This window comes from Dromiciops gliroides, chromosome 6 (assembly GCF_019393635.1).
Source record: "Dromiciops gliroides isolate mDroGli1 chromosome 6, mDroGli1.pri, whole genome shotgun sequence".
Lineage (NCBI taxonomy): Eukaryota > Metazoa > Chordata > Mammalia > Microbiotheria > Microbiotheriidae > Dromiciops > Dromiciops gliroides.
Window position 1 is genome coordinate 123529943 of NC_057866.1, and position 17583 is coordinate 123547525.

General features: G+C 39.5%; 1 protein-coding gene across 2 annotated transcripts in view; it reads right to left on the bottom strand.

The window, feature by feature from the left end:
• The window catches only part of USP46 (ubiquitin specific peptidase 46), a 77887-nt gene that overhangs the window by 26827 nt on the left and 33477 nt on the right, over positions 1 to 17583 (bottom strand). For both annotated transcript variants that reach the window (XM_043971421.1, XM_043971419.1), the window contains exons 3-4: positions 16056 to 16269; positions 8389 to 8618 (exon numbers count right to left, since the gene is read on the bottom strand). In XM_043971421.1, the coding sequence (XP_043827356.1) occupies positions 8389 to 8618; positions 16056 to 16269 (444 nt within the window). The remainder of the gene's footprint in view (positions 1 to 8388; positions 8619 to 16055; positions 16270 to 17583) is intronic.

Genomic DNA, 17583 nt, shown 5'->3' on the forward strand with positions numbered 1-17583 from the left:
GCCCAAGTACAGCTCTAAGCATGTCAACTCAATAAAGTGTAGTGGCTCCCTATTACCTCCAGGATCAATCTGTTTGGCTTTAAAGACCTTCACAAACTATGCTCATGTCCACGTGCATTCATTCTCTCTCTCTCTCTCTCTCTCTCTCTCTCTCTCTCTCTCTCTCTCTCCCCCCCTTCCCTCTCTTCCTTCTTTGTATTCTTATGTTCTCCCCCTTCCACATACTTTACAGTCTTGCCACACTTACCCACTTGCTTGTTGTTGTTGGTCCTTCATTCTCAAAAAGGACCAATGACATCATGGGGGGGGCAGGTGAGAGGGTAATGATAAATCCCTTATAATCGGTCTTCCACATATGCCACTTTATTAAAATGCCTCTCTTAAGGTGACAGTTAGGTGGCACAGTGGATAGAGCACTGGCCCTGGAGTCAGGAGTACCTGGGTTCAAATCCGGCCTCAGACACTTAACACTTACTAGCTGTGTGACCATGGGCAAGTCACTTAACCCCAATTGCCTCAATTAAAAAAAAAAAAAAAGAAAGAAATGGGCTAAAAATGTGAGCAAAGAACAAAAAAAAGATCCTGACCAGAGAAAACTGCTATGGTCACAGGGAAGATCAGAAGTCAAAACTGCTAGATGTGAAGCCTCAAAGGAGAATATGAATTGGTCTCAGGCCCAAAACAAGCTCCTGGAAGAGGTCAAAAAGAATGCAAAAGACCAGAGAGGTAGAGGAAAAAATTGAGAAAAGAAATGACAGTGATGCAAGAAAATAATGGGGAAAAAAAGAGTCAACAGCTTGGTAAAGGAAGCTGAAAAATGGCTGAAGAAAAGAACATCTTAAAAAACAAAATAGGTCAAATGGCATAAGAGGGGCACAAAAATCCAATGGGCAGAGGTGAAAGAGTCTTCCTTGCTTACTACTCATCTCCTTTTTCCACTTGAAGAAGCACAGTCCTGGGCATGTTCTACTGACCAAGAACTAAAATGAGTTTCTGACCCTAAGTTAGAAGGCAGCTGAACAGAGAGACTCAGAGGAGATAGTAGAGACCAAGGGAGTACAGGAGAGTCAAACAGAAGAATTCAAAGAATAGACTTGACTTCGAGCTAGGCTTCTTATCTTCTAGTACAGCCTGGATGAAGGGAAGAGCTCCAACTCTACTACCTGAGAAATGAAGAGAGGACTTCATTGTTACTGGCTAAGAGTACTGGCTAAGTAGCTGCATAGCCTTCCCTTCCCCGAAAGAAGTTATTAATCAAGTGGTTGGGAGGACAGCAACAAGTTACAGGTTGTTCTAAGGATATTACCTCAGTTGACAACCATAGCTAAGATATAAGAGGAAGCTGAAAAAGCAGACTAAAGTTATTGCCTTCCTTTCAGCAAGACAAAAGAGCAGTAGCCCACCCTGAAGAGAAGAGGTTTATCAAAGTACACTTCCCCATCCCCCACACTCATTGATGGTGTAGCCAAAGAGAACAGCTGGGCCAGAGATACAACACCCACCAGGGAGTGAGACTGTTCATCAGGGAGCACCTGAGACATAACACCTGGCAGGTAACCACAGAGAGCAATGCTTGGGGGGAGAGAAGGGAGAGGTTGAGCAGAGAGCGGCACAATGATATGAGTAGAAGATAATGGCAACCTTGCAGTATGTATCAGAAGCATGAGTTGCCCTCCCCACCCCAGCCCCATACGTATTGTCTTGGTCATCCATGTTTCCTGTAAATATCCCCCTTCATGAGTGTATCCTAGGCCCACTTGTTCCCCCTATGCGGATGTCTGACATAAGAAGGTCTGCTCTTGTGGGAGAGAGGGAAGTAATCTATTGTTACTGTTATTACATTCCTATTTAATTAAATCTGGTTAACTGATAAAAGTGAACTCTCAGTGGGGACTAAAGAGATGAGATCCTGGCCACACAGTACCCAGAACCTGGTACAGTGAAAGGGAGGCCTACGAGAGACCAGTCCCTGGCTATTAAAGCTTATTAAGAGCTGGAAGGGCAGCTAACTGGTGAAACAGAGCACTGAGCTTGGAATCAGAAAGACTCATCTTCCTGAATTCAAATCTGGCATCAGATTCATGCTAGCTGTGTGACCCTGGGCAAGTCATTTAACCCTATTTACTTCAGTTTCCTCATCTGTAAAATGAGCTGGAGAAGGAAATAAACCACTCCAGTATCTCTCCTAAAGAGTCAGACAGGACTGAACAGAGATGGAGCAGACTTTAGAGAATCTATCCAAGTCCTTCATTTTACGGGTGATGAAGCAAAGATCCCAAATGACTTACTCAATGTTACTTAACTAAGTATCAGAGGTGGAACTAGAACCCAGGTCTCTCGCCTCCTCTCCTCTTTCCACCACACTCAGGGTCTTGTAGGAAAGGGGGAGAGATAGATAAAGTTATCTACATAATAGGCACTAACAATTGCATACTGAGCTGCTAAGAATAAAGGCAATGACAATGAGGTGGCCCCAACCACCTACAAAAAGTTAAGTTCTCAGGGAAACTGGATGCAAGCCTGCCACACAGATCAGGAACTAAATAAAGCAATAATTTCTGAAACAACATCCTGTCCTAGCATAGGAATAAAGCTACAATAAAAGCCTTGGGAACAACAGATGTGGCAAAACTAGTCTGCAGCCTTACTCCAGATGACCTTGGAGGCAAGAGGACAAAATTTAAACATAAAGAAAGTGTGTGTATTAAGATTCAATTGACTTAGGACTTGTAAGGAATGAAGCAAAAGAGTAACCAGTGTAAAACTGAGGGAATATCACCAGGCTTTTCTATTCTGCAGTAACTTCACCAAGGTTAGCTGGAAAAGAGTCTCTGTGTGGCACTTCTGAAAGGAGAATGAAACCAGCTCTGTCTCTACAAATCCTTCTGTTGACATTTGTGCAGCAAGCACAGGCAACATTCCCAACTGACTTCCAAAGGGTAAGAACCAGAAAAACAACATTGTTTTCCAGAACACGAGGCTAAAAGCTGTTTCTTTGCAATTAGAAGAAACGTTGAGTTCTTTTTATCATGCTGACAACTCTCCAGGGGCTAATCTACTCAGCACAGTCTCCTGCAGTTTGGTCCCACTGTGAGATTTCACAAATCTAGTCATTGATAACTTTTTTTCCCTTAATTCGAAGTATCTTCTATTCCATAAGTCCATACCTGCCCTGGACAGAACACATACTCAATAAGATTTATCTTTTACAACTCTGTTAACAGCAGTTCAAGCTCTCCACAGCCAACAACATCGGACACTGGGCAAAGAATTACAACAAACTCAATATGTCTAAGGACCAAATTCATCATCTTGCTTCCCAAACCTACAATTCCTTCTGACTTCATTATTTCTGTCAATTTCATTTAGTCTTTAAAACCGTATACTAGCTTTGATTCATTCCCCTTTCTCATACCTAATCAGTTGCCAAGTCTTGTTGATTTTACCTCCACAACTGTAATCTCTTGTGACTTCATCCTCCTCTTCTCTGCTATCACTGGCATAACTCCCACAGGTCCTCAATATCACCTACCCGAACTAGTAGAATAATCTTATAAAAGCTCTTCCTTTCAGAGTCATAACTAATCATCATGGTGCTGGGGGCAAGCAGCACCAAACATGCCCTAAAATCAACTTTATTAATGTGAAAACAGTACAAGAAATAATTTTGACAACTGAATGTGGTGGGAAGGGGAATTAGAGGCTCAGAGATAAGTCTTATCAACAGTACATACCATCTTATAGCTTCCTATTTCATTTAACTATCCTTGCTACCTAGATGCTAAACTCAATTGTTTCTACAATGAGTAGGCATACTGACAATACTTCATATAACAAATTTTCAAAACTCACAATCTTTTCTAATCATTATTTTAACATTTTTGACAACCCTTCTCAAGCTGTTCTTAAGGAAAATATGCAGAGGGCTAAATGTTAGATTATTTAGATGGATTCAAAATTGTATGAATGGATAGACTGAAAGAGTAAGTTATTGATGCTTTTTTACCATCTTGGAAAGAAGTCTCTAGTGCAGTGCCCAAGAGATGTTGCTTGGCCATTTGCTTTTCAACATTTTTATTAATACCTCAGATACAAATGGTATTTTATCAAATCTGCAGATGACCAATGTGGAAAAAATAACTATTATGGTGAATAACTAAGCAGCAATACAAAAATAATGCAAAAGGATGAATTTAGGAAGATGAAATTTACTAAAAACAAATGAAAAGTGTTATAGTTGGGCTCAAAAAAAATCAACTTCACAAGTACATGATGAGAAAAATATGATTAAACGACATGAGAAAAAGTTCTGAATTAACTAGCTTAGGCAGACTTACCTAAGCATTTATACTTTGTAGGGATGTGAACTTCTCAAGGGTAGAGACCATGTTTTATCTCTGAGTTCCATATATATGCACATGTGGATACATCTAAACATACATACTACATATACATTCAGCTTGGACATTTGAACATTTTGATGCTAAATATAGTGCCTCATCTACAGTAGGTTTGGGGATATTTTTGTTGCTATTTAAGGAAGGACCATCCATATAAATGTCCACACACACACACACACACACACACACACACACTGTAATGATTGGAATAACGCCACCTGCTGGATACTTACTGTAGAGGAGTTCTGCCCATGAAGGGAAGGTCTTTGAGGGCAAGACCAGGACTCAGGAAGTGACGCGGGCTAGTGGGAGGAGGAAGGAAGAGACTGGCGCTCAGTCTCGCTGTCTCTTTCCTCTGGACGCTGGCAGAGGAGGGAGCTAGAAATGTGCTCTCCTTTTAATAGATAGAAATCTAGGCCTTTCTCTCTCTCTTTACCAAATTCTTATTCTCCTTAATAAATGCTTAAAAGTCTAACTTGCTAAAGCTTATAATTTATTGGCGACCACTCATTAGATATTTTAGACAGACTAGCTAGAATTTTAGCCCTTAACAGATGGCTGACCACGAAGAGGAAAGCTAACCCTCAGTCTTCTTCTGATCTGCTGGTTGGGTAAGAAATTTCCCCTCCCTCTCCCTTTAACTGCTAAGTACTGGTGTACTGGCTGTGTTTTTCCTTTGAATTTTTTCGAATGGACCTTTTAAACTCCCTAATTATCCTATTTTTGATTTTAGTCTGTTTAACCAGACAAATGGGAGATAAGATCATGTTAATGCTTTGTTTTTGTGGATTTTCTATTTTTCTTTTTCTTTTTGTTAAAAGAGCCAGCAACTTACTCACACAAGGAAATATCTCTCCCTCTCCCAACCATGCTTTTTCAGAGAAACCTGAAAAGATTCCCGCAGCTTTTCCCAGTTCTAACAGTAATTGTTGCTTTAATTTTGCATGCCTGGAGGCAATGACCCACCCTCTAGAAGCTTTTAATCCCCTAGCACCTGGAGGCAAAGTGGGGGAAGAGGAATCCAGGCCTGAGTTCAAAATCAAGTCTGATTCAAATTGCTCTGGTCCCTCCCCTCCTCTCCAGACCCCACCCTCTACTCCTCCTATGGCCAAGCCCATAGCTTCCCCTGCCTGGGAAGTCCAGAGATCTGGTGCGCATGCTCAACTTTTTCTACCTGCATTTGCAGCTTCAGGCTCAGCCCTTCCCCAGCCTGGCTGTGCTTCTGAGACAACCTTAGAAAGCCCTTTAAATTCCAGATATGCTTGTTTTGTTCATAATTTTGCTAACCTGCTTTTGTCTTTAATTAGTAATCTTATAAAGCATTTGTATGGTGAAAAGGCTGACAGACAATATAGAGGGGTTAAAGAAGAAAAACTTAAGCCGAATAAGAATGACAATCAACATAGTTCAAGACTCTGCCTCTTTTGCCATGGAAGGGTATATATTTTACAGAAATGTAGAAGTAAGCAGCAAGGTATTGATATGAGTATTGGGGATTTTAGATATCGGAATCAAAGGTGTTCTGAATTCACTCAGAGTATTAATATCAGTTCAGAGGTTACATAGGATTTCTATGCTATCACATATACATTTTGAAATTAATGGTATGGGTTTATTTTCATAGAGATTTTCATGCTTTTGAGATTGTGTTTTATATTTAGTTTTTAAAACAAGGAGAATATTTGTAAAAGCTTTTTATAGTCATGCGATCAAGTTTATATTTTGTAATACTCGTTAATATTAAGTTCATATTCATTTAGATTTCCTTAGTTTGAATTTCACTGTATTTTATTGTTCCATGTGTATTTTCTTCTATTCATTCATCTATCTAATTTTGAAACATGGTTTTGATTTCATAATACAATGTTAATTCTAGGAGTATTGTGCTCCCATATTCTGAGTTGTTTGTTTTTGTTATTTTTTTTTCCTCAACTGATTATTTGATCAAACTCTTTAAAGCATTTCCCTGGCAAATTGGTTGCCATGGCAAGTGTAAATTGATTCTAGAAGTATTATTTTTGATAAGCATATTCCCAAAAAAAAAAAAAAAAGAGGGGAACATTTGTAAAAGTTTTCTTTTTTCAAAAAAAAAAGTTCTTTGAGATTCTGTTGTGCTTTAACTTGTATTTAAGTATGTTCTGATTTTTCACAAAAGTAATTGTATACTAAGTAAAAAAAAAAGGGGTATTATTTGAAATTGTTGCATAATTATATATTGTGTTCTGAGTCAAGATGTATTCACATTTTTTGCAATCATTTATTATCCTCAATTTTTAAATCCATATGAGACTTGGATTATGGGAACTTATCATTTAAGACATTAATTGCCTTTATTCTGAGTTATCAGATGCCAGTTGGCCAAGATGCCATCCAATCACAAGAGGAATACATGCAAGAGCAGACACTGAACTGTCACATGAGGGGAGACATGCATGAAGTCAAGGTATGGCCGAGGGAACGGCTTTTGACAAATGTTGAGGTTGGATTCTCTTGGTTTAATATTTTATTTTATTTTTCCCCACAATATTGTACAGATGGCTGGAAGTATTCATCCCACCCATCTCGCTCCTACACCTGGCTTCTATGCTCCCTCCTATATGCCTGATGCCATGGACATCTCAATCCCATGCATCTGATTAAGTCTGACTCAGTTTCTTCCAATATGTTCGGTGGCTTGGACATATATTCCATCCACCTATTTTAAGCCTGGCATACTGTATGGGCAGTACATATTGCTCAAGTGTGGGAATGCTCATATCCCATCATTTCTCTGTTCTTTTATGGTAACCCCCATAATTATCTCAGGTGTCATGATAAATACAGTGTTGAATTTGGCCTTGACACCTGTTACCAATTATATTAGATTTTTAAATTTCTCATAATGGCATGAGGATAATTAGGCAGATGATGCAAAAAGTGATGAAACAAAGATAAAAAATTATTTTTAATAATTAATATTGCAGCAATTGTCTTCTCAATTACCCTCCATAAGGGGGGGACTATAGTAATATTATAATTTTAAAGAATGTTTCAATTTTTGTTTTATTATATGTTTCATGTGTAACAACTAAGATTCTGTATTCCCTTAGACATGTTTTTGAGAACTTTCATTGTTTGATTTGATTATTGACAAAGCTATTTTAAAGTTGTATTAAGCTCAATTTTGTAGGAAATTTCCTGGCTGATTACCAGTATCCACACATCAACCCCTGAAAAGACTTCCATTCCACGACTACACCTAGAGGACATCTGAGAAAAGACTTTCAGAGACTTTAAATGAACAGTTTTGATTTGTTGTTTTTGTTGTTTTTTTTTTCTCTTTCTGTTATAATATACACCATCTGTAACATGTATTCTCTGCAGAGGCCCTCCCTTTGCAAGACTAATGTCAAAGCGTCGGTTCATGAGGACAAAAAAAACGCCCCTCTGGACAAAACTTTCCTCTCTTTCTTTTCTATATTGTTGTTCACATATTATTAGTTAGCAATAGTTATCATATTGTTTTTACTGTTCCGTCAAGGAAACATTTTGTTTCTTGAGGAACAACAGGGGGGACTGTAATGATTGGAATAACGCCACCTGCTGGATACTTACTGTAGAGGAGTTCTGCCCATGAAGGGAAGGTCTTTGAGGGCAAGACCAGGACTCAGGAAGTGACGCGGGCTAGTGGGAGGAGGAAGGAAGAGACTGGCGCTCAGTCTCGCTGTCTCTTTCCTCTGGACGCTGGCAGAGGAGGGAGCTAGAAATGTGCTCTCCTTTTAATAGATAGAAATCTAGGCCTTTCTCTCTCTCTTTACCAAATTCTTATTCTCCTTAATAAATGCTTAAAAGTCTAACTTGCTAAAGCTTATAATTTATTGGCGACCACTCATTAGATATTTTAGACAGACTAGCTAGAATTTTAGCCCTTAACACACACACGCACACACACACGCACACACACGCACACACACAATTTACAACATGAAAAAAAAATCCTAAAACTTACAGTTTCACAGTTCAAGCATCGCGTTTCATTGGTCAGCGTTCCCTGAAAGATTTCATGTACCCAGGTAAGTTCTGGCTTATTGTTCTCCACAGGTTCATTCATGTTGCCATTTTTTAACTTCCCATTTTGTTTTTCCTGCTTTTTCTCCTCCTGCAGGATGTCTGCAATAGTGTTTAGCAAATAATTTAAAAACTCATGGGCATCCTGCTGCATGTAGTTGTCAAAGAGATCTGGAAAAAAAAGAAAAGAAAAGAAAAGAAATTCACTTATTTGCTCACCATTTTCCAGAAAAAAAAATTGTATATTTAAAATCAAGTACCATGCCTAAATGTTTATTTTAAAAGATGGAAAAGGGGGCAGCTAAGTGGTACAGTGGATAGAGCACAAGCCCTGGATTCAGGAGAACCTGAGTTCAAATCTGGCCTCAGATGCTTGACACTTACTAACTGGGCAAGTCACTTAACTCTCATTGCCCTGGGGGAAAAAAGATAGACAAGTATAAAATATGAGGACATTTATCTGTGTTAAGCAGCTAAGCTTGAAGAAAAATTCTTGGCTGTTTCAGTTTTATTTTTAAGACCTAAGCTCTTCACAGAGCTGCATTTGAGTAAATTTTTAAAACCCTCCAAGGTACAATGTATGATTTTTGCTTTAAGTATGGATATTTCTTTAAAGTTCTGTTTCCTCAGAAAATAAAGTTTGAATATTATAGAACATAGGCTCATAGATTGAGTGTTGAAAACGACCACTCACCCCTTCATTTTACAGGTGGGGAAACTAAGGCAGAGAGATGAGGTGACTTGCTTAGGGTCACAAAGCTAGGTAGTGTCTATGGTAGGATTTGAATCTGGGCCTTCCTGATTCCAAATCCAATAACCTATTCATTTTTTTGTTTTGTTTTGGGTTTTTTGTGGGGCAATGGGGGTTAAGTGACTTGCCCAGGGTCACACAGCTAGTAAGTGTCAAGTGTCTGAGGCTGGATTTGAACTCAGGTGCTCCTGAATCCAGGGCCAGTGCTTTACCCACTGTGCCACCTAGCTGCCTCTCCCAATAACCTATTCATAATCTCACTGCCTCAGGAAAAAAACCAATACTATCAATTTTTTACTATGAGTTATTCAACCTACTATGAGTTAGCTACAGTGAATCAAGGTGTCTCCTAAAGATTCCAGTGATCTGGAGATAAAGGGTATTGAAACAGGACACAGAAAGAAATGAGAATCTAGGAGGGGGGAGAATTCTCTGGGTCCCTTCAACATTCAACTTAAATCTCCCTTTCTTCATGGTCTCCACTCCTCAAGTCTCTCCTCTCTCCAACCCATCTTTTTTTTTTTATATTTATTTTTACTGATTTTTTTCTCTTCCTACTCTCTTTTTTTTTAAGTGAGGCAATTGGGGTTAAGTGACTTGCCCAGGGTCACACAGCTAGTTAAGTGTTAAGTGTCTGAGGCCAGATTTGAACTCAAGTACTTCTGACTCCAGGGCCGGTGCTCTATCCACTGCACCACCTAGCTGCCCCTCTCCAACCCATCTTTCACTCCACGATCCAAGTCATCCCCCTGAAATGCAGGTCTGATCATGTCATGTCATCCAGCAGCTCCCATTCACCTCTAGGATCAAATAGAAAATCCTCTGTTTGCCTTTAAAAGCCCTTCATGACATGCTCCCCTTTCCAGTCTTCTTACAACCTCCTTCCCTCTACACATTCTTCAATCCAGTGACACTGACCTCCTTCTTGTTCCCCGAAAGGAATACTCCAGGCACTTTGACTCTAGGCACTTTGCCTGCCATGCCTGGAATTCTCTCTCTCTCCTTATCCCTAACTCCTGGCCTCCCTGGTTTCCTTCAAATCTCAGCTAAAAACAGAGCTCTAAAGCCTTTTGGTCTTGGTTTACTTTACATTATTATATCCATTACGTACATTCTGCTGTCACTTCTGCTTACTTCATTTGGCAGTTATCAGTTTATCCCAGTCTAAGTGTCTTGGAATTCTTCATATTTGCCATTTTATGATACAGTAAGTTAACAAACTTTGTAATCTGATGTTAACTACATGCCAGGCACCATGATAATGTGGGTCAGGCAAGGGTGAGAAAAGAAATGGAGATGAATATTTGGACAAGGTAAAAGGATTTGAGAGGTCATAGGGCTTATAGGACAGGGGAGATGATAAGCAGAGAAGGTGGGAAAAGATCTTATCCTATGGTACTAATGTTCGATTACTGGATACCATAAAAATGAAAAGTAAAACAAGGAAGCAAGATTGTTTGTACAAATCAACTGCACAATTTGTGACGTTTAAAATCTATTGTGTGGTTGCCTTATTCCTATCCCAAGTATAGGGAAAATTAGCTAGGGTTACTTATGTTTTCTTTTTTTTTTTTTTTAGTAAGGCAATTGGGGTTAAGTGACATGCCCAGGGTCACACAGTAGGGTTACTTATAAATTAGAAGATTTAGCACCAATTTGGGGCATTAAGCATTTATTAAAGCATACCAGGTATTAGTAAAAGAGAACGCCTGGGTCAGAAAGTTAAGAAAAGGCCTATCTAGCCTAGAGTTCCAGCCTCTCTCAGTTCTTCCTCAAGTCCTCCACCACCAGCCTGTTTGAGAGACGAACTGCCAGAGGAAGCTCCTCCTGTGTCCCCAAGGAGAGGCATCCTTCCACACTGCTTCAAGCTAATTAGCTGGCATCACCCAAAGCCATTGGTTCACTGGACTTGAGGGTAGTCCCGTGTTGAGGTCAGATTCCACAGCCTCTGAGAACATACCCTCCTTGAGAGCCAGGCAGGTGTGATTTCAATCAAGTCAACTTCAAGTGAGTCTATAAGCAGAGTCAGTCAATCCAATAAATCCAAATCAATCCCCTTACGCTAGGGGGGCCTTCGGGCGTTGGCAAAGCACATTATTTTCTCACGAATTGGACTAACTAGGACATCTTTTTGTTTGTTTGTTTTAAATATTTTAAATTTTAAAAAAGTTTTTTGTGTTGGGGTTAAAAGTGACTTGCCCAGGGTCACACAGCTAGTAAGTGTCAAGTTATCTGAGGCTGGATTTGAACTCGGGTCCTCCCAACTCCAGGGCCAGTGCTCTATCCAGGACTAATCTATTTTTGACAGGAACGTGTAACTAGCTCCGAAATTTGAGGACAGATTCCTAGAACCAAAGCAAAGTTGTTATACTCTGATTTAAATTTTATACACCATGAAGCATACAAGGCTGACCCTGTCATATATACACAACCAGAATTACAGTACAGGCTTGCCCCTTTGTGTAGTTAATTGTGTTCAACATTGTTTCAATCAACTAGCATTTATTAAACAACTGCTACATGTGCTAGGCACTCTGGTAAGCTCTGGGGAAACAAATATAAAATGAAATGATCTAAGAAGCTTAACATTGTATAAGACAATGTGTACAGATAAAAACATATACAGAAAATATATAAGCTACAAGGTAGTTAAGGAAGCAGGGCATAGGAGTTGGGGGGACACAGCGTGTGGAGGGGATTCAGGATAGGCTTCATGTGGAAGGTAGTGCTCAAGCTGTGTCTTGAAGGAAGAGAGGGAGTCTGAGCTAGAGTTGATGGGGACTGCCCTTCAAACATGGGAGAAAGATAACCAGTACAAAAGACATGTAGAAGGGAGGGGGAGTGTCATGCAAGGGGAACAGAGATAAGGCTAGACCACTGAGGAAGGAATAACCAGATTGGAAAGACAAACTAAGTCTGGAAAAGGCTTTAAAAGTCAAACATGGAAGCTTATATTTGATCCTAGAGGCAACACACCACCACTAGAGTTTACTGAGTTTGGAAGTAACATGGTTAGATTCATTCTTTTTTTTTTTTTTTTTGGTGAAGCAATTGGGGTTAAGTGACTTGCCCAGGGTCACACAGCTAGTAAGTGTTAAGTGTCTGAGGCCAGATTTGAACTCAGGTCCTCCTGAATTCAGGGATGGTACTTTAACCACTGTGCCACCTAGCTGCCCCCTAGATTCATTCTTAAGGAAAATCACTTTGGCAACTACATGAAGTGTGGAATAGTGTGGAGAGTCTTGAGGGAGAGAGACCGATTTAGTTACAATGGTCAAGGATATGCTGGTAAATGTTTGAAAACAACTGGCTCTCCAAAAATGTCCAAAGAGTTTTAAGCTTCATTTGCATTATTAATATTTTCTCCATCATGTTCTTAAGTTAATCAACAAAACAAGAAATCAAGCCTTGACTCGTAGCATTTGTCAATTTCCGAAGTGTGAACCCTCACAGTGAAAATTTAATAATCAGCTCTCAGCACTCAAACATCCCTGATTCTCAGTGTTCCAGGTAAGCTTCATATAAGATCCAGATAAGATATCATATATAATCTTCTTTTTGTATGTATACACACACATATAAATATGCATGTATATATGGAGATTTTAAGTTCTTTATAAAATATGATTTTTTAAAAGTCTAGTTGAGAGGTGATGAGGAACTGAATTAAAGTGTGTGAGTGGAGAGGAGATAGATATAAGAGATGTTGTGGAAATTAAATAGCAAGGGTACTACTAGATGTACAGGATGAGGGAGAATGATAAATCAAGAAGAATATCAAGATTATAGAAGTATGATGATATCTTAAAAAAAAATAAGAAAGCTTGAAAGAGTGAAGATTGTGGTGGAAAGATAAATTCTATTTTGGTCATGTTGAGTTTGAAATGTCTATAGACCATCCAGTTTCATATGTCCAATAGGAAGCTGGTGATAAAAGGCTAAGCTATACTTAATATTTATAACCAATCTTTGCCGTAAAGGCATGAGACTCTACCATGTTGTCATCTGAGTTACTGCCCATTTCTGACATTCATCCCAATGTTTCACAGGGTCTTCCTCCCTCCAGTAAGGTCAGTTCACCTAACAATGAGTTTTTGCTAAACTGAATAGTGCTGGAAGACAAGGTATATCTGAACACAGATCAAACAACCACCTTACTCAAAAATTTTAGCTTATTCTCCGAATAATTTTGGAGGGGGCGGGGCAATGAGGGTTAAGTGACTTGCCCAGGGCCACATGGCTAGTAAGCGTCAAGTGTCTGAGGCTGGACTTGAACTCAGGTCCTCCTGAATCCAGGGCTAGTGCTCTATCCACTGCTCCACCTAGCTGCCCCCTCCGAATAATTTTTTATCCCATGTAGCTCTTCTCTTTCAAGGAAGAAAATTAAACCAGAGTAAAAAACCAGGGCAGCAGCAAGTTAACTGAACACACAACACAGTGTATCACACTGACATCCTTCAATTGGATCAGACAATCTAATTAAAGAGAACTGTTTTTTTTAAAAAGCACTACTTAGTATGAGATAATATTCATTTGCCGTAATTACTTATGACAAGTGTACAAAGATAGTACACTTTTGTTTAATTAATGGATCAAAATGTTTCTTTCAATTGGTGTTCTATTTAGAGGATGCCTGGGGCAGGTATCTCTCTTACCCAACCCTGAGTATGATTCTAGAAGAGAGGTCTCTTTTTTTCTGGGGGGTTTGTGCCCAAACAAATATCACAGTTTTTGTTTTTGTTTTTTAGTGAGGCAATTGGGGTTAAGTGACTTGCCCAGGGTCACACAGCTAGTAAGTGTTAAGTGTCTGAGGCCGGATTTGAACTCAGGTACTCCTGACTCCAGGGCGGGTGCTCTATCCACTGTGCCACCTAGCTGCCCCCACAGAATTTTTAGGGTTCTCTGCAACCATCCAGTCTAACCTACACCTGAAAAAAGAATCTCCATGACAGTATTATCTACCCTCCACTTCAAGGCCTCCAGTGAAGGAGCCTCCTGAAGCGGCCCACCACACTCAGAAATCGCTCTAAGTGTTAGAAGTTTCTTCTTTCCTCTCATTTCTTCCATGCCTAAGGAAATTCATCATCCTAAAGCTCCCTCAAACCCTTGAATCCATACACTGAAAGTAGCAAGCTCCACCCCTATGTCTGGTCTTTCTATCTAATCACATGACTTCTCCATTGAGGGCACTCAAGCCAACTAACATCTCATTACGCCCCCGGTGGCACTCCTTACATCCTCTACAATGCACCTGTGCCATATAACTTTGTGTACACATATACACACACACCCCTTTCCAGCTTCCCTTTATAGGTGTCTTCTCCCATTAGAATGTAAGTTCCCTGAAGGCAGGAACTAACTTTATTTATCCTTGTATTTGTATTTCCAGTATTTAGCACAGTACTTGGCACATAGTAAGTACCTAATAAATGCTTGTTTACTGATTGACTTTCATCAAAGCCTAAAATTGTCTCTGTGATGCTCACAATAATTACTATATACACAAGTTTTGGATATGCTTATATTGTGTGTGTGTGTGTGTGTGTGTGTGTGTGTGTGTGTGTGTGTAAATAATAGTAGGGGATTGACCACATGTCTCCCTATCTTCTCATGATCCCAGGGCTCATGGTATAGGAAGCAGAGAGAGAGCTTCAGCATGCCTGATAGTATAAGCAGGAGAAAAGTTCCCAAAAGACACCACATGGCATTTTCCAAGGGTTTTTATCCTTTTTTGATAGAAACAGATCATTATACATTAAACAAATCTAATTGGTTAGCATTATTTAAATCTAATTGGTTGACATGACTTGAAGGTAAACTATATTACAATGAAGTCCAAGGAAGACATCAGAGAAAGGAATGCAAGACCCTCACTCAAAACTGGTCAGGGCAATTTAATTTCATCCCTAAATCCTTGGGCTATTGAGGCAAAGGAATCTATCTCCACCCAAAGTTCTCTTTGTGATCTTAGGATCAGGTGGGTCTGACCTAGATGAGATTCGATAGAATCTCTCAAGGAGAGCTGGCCTTTTTTAGTGGAGAGGGAGGGAAAACTAAAAAATCGATCTCTGGGTCCCCAAATATATCGACTATTAATAATTATTTTCTCACTCCTCTTTGCATCTCCCTCCCTCCCTCCCACTGCTTCTGCTGCTTCTCACTCAGACCAAACAGAATACCTCCAATTCCTCTGAGAGATCATTCTAAAACTGAGATGCTTGACCTATTTTTGTGCCACAGTCAACCCCCTTTCACTGTTTGGTGAAGCAAATGCACCCCTTCTCAGAAAAACCTTTTTAAATGTGTCAAAGAAACTGAAAAGGCAACCAATTTTATTGAAATATACTTATAGACATATCACAAAAAAAGTTCATAGACCTTCCTATTAAAAAATGAGATTATAAAATTTTCCCCAATATAGGTACCACTAAAAGCATATTTTGAAGCCTCTTTGACATAAAAAGACGCACCTCAGTCCTCAAAGGCTATATCAGCAGAAAAAAGGGTTTAAAAGGGTCCACCAAGCTAAGAGGGGCTTTAAATATAGATTCAATGATGGACTTTGTCTATAGCTAAAGATATCCAACATTAGGTGGGCCAGAGGCTAGTGATTATGGGGTGAGGGAACCCAATTCTTGGGGGGAAAACTAATAAGTTGTTTTGGGTTGGTTTTTTTTAAATCTAATAAGAAATGAATTCTCCACTGGTAGAAGGAATGTCACCACCAACAAGATGGCAGACCCTTGAAATAAAACTTAAGACTGAAGTAATTTGATCCACTCATTAACTTTTTCTCACTTTATGGGAAAGCAGACAAGACCAGTCATACTTTAAACAGGGTGTTGCTTTATACTCACCATTCTCCTTTCTTAACCTTGAAATGAACTTCTTTGGTGGAATCACGCCAACTTTCTTCTTCTGAGTAGCAATGCTGTGAAAAAGGTCTGCCAAGCAAGTCAACAGATTTTCCTTCTTTTTTTGCTGAGCCTTGTACGCCAATACATTTTCTCGAAATGGCCGACAGAAATACAGCGCTTGCAGCACGGAGTTACAGTAGCATGTGTTCCCAAACTGCCAAAGGAAAAGGAAAATGGCATGAATCATTTCCCAAAGAGATCTGATTTCTAGAAGACCTTTGCCTCTGGAGACTTTAACATTCAATCACCATCCAGATATGACAATCTGCATCAGCCTACTTACTAGAAACACAGTACAATCTTTTTATGTGTCTATTCGATCAGTATGGATCAGTGTAAGTAGATGAAAAATACAAACATCCCCAACGATGGTCTTTGGACTTTTCCTCTGAGTACAACAGACCATAGGCTGGGATTCTCCCACAGATATAATATTCTAATGTGACAAGCAGCATTATTCCCTGCCAGAAAAACTGGTTGAGTCTTGTTGGTTAGGATGATGGGCCAAATCTCAGATGAAATCTGATAAGGACAAGTTGAAATCTGATAAGGACAAATGTTTAAATCTTATACTTATGTTTAAGACATTACAGGAAGGAAAGACCTTTTTCATTTGAAAAAGACATAAGGATTTTGGCCAAATGCCAACTCAATATACGTACAAAACGATGGACAAAAAATGGCAGTGCTATCTTTGGCTGCACAAATAATAGGATGGGTTCTAGGAAAAAGCATCTCTGTAGCAATCTCTGCTATGGCTAGACCACAGCTAAAGAAAAATTACCAACAGGTGCATGGTAAAGAGAAGAGTAATCAGGAGAATTAATTTGAAACCATATCAGATTAGGAATCATTGAAGAAACCAGAGAGGTTTAACCTGGAGAAGATAAAACTTGGAGCAGGGTAGAGGGTACATGATAGCTGTCTTCAAATATTTCAAAGGCTGCCATATGGAAGGACTATTAGACTGTCTCTCTGCTCCCAGAGGTGAGACTAAGATCTGTGAGTGGGTGGTATAGAGGAGGTAGAGTTCAGCTGCTGATATGGAAGAAATTTCTAAGTGTTGCAGCTGTTCAAAAATCAAAAGGGATGCTCTAAGTTCTCCCTCAGAGGAGCCATTTCAGCAGAAGCTGAATGCCCCTCACTTGTGAGGGGCAGAGGCTCTTGGAGATATGGAGAGATCCAGGCAACTTTTGAGTTTTGTAGGTCCCTAGCCACCATCATAATAACAGAGTACATGAAAAAAAGAGAACACAAAAAATAGAAAAATCGTTTCAACAACTTACCAATGAACTAATTATTGGAGGAGGGGGTAGAATCTAGCTTTGGTACAATGTCACAGTAGATATCATCAAGCCCAGAAAGACCATTCAAATGCTCTTGTCTCAAAGTTGAAAACTGATAGTTCTCTACCTGCTAAATTTGAGTTCACTCTAGGCCAAATAGGCTTTTATGGTTTACAAAGCAC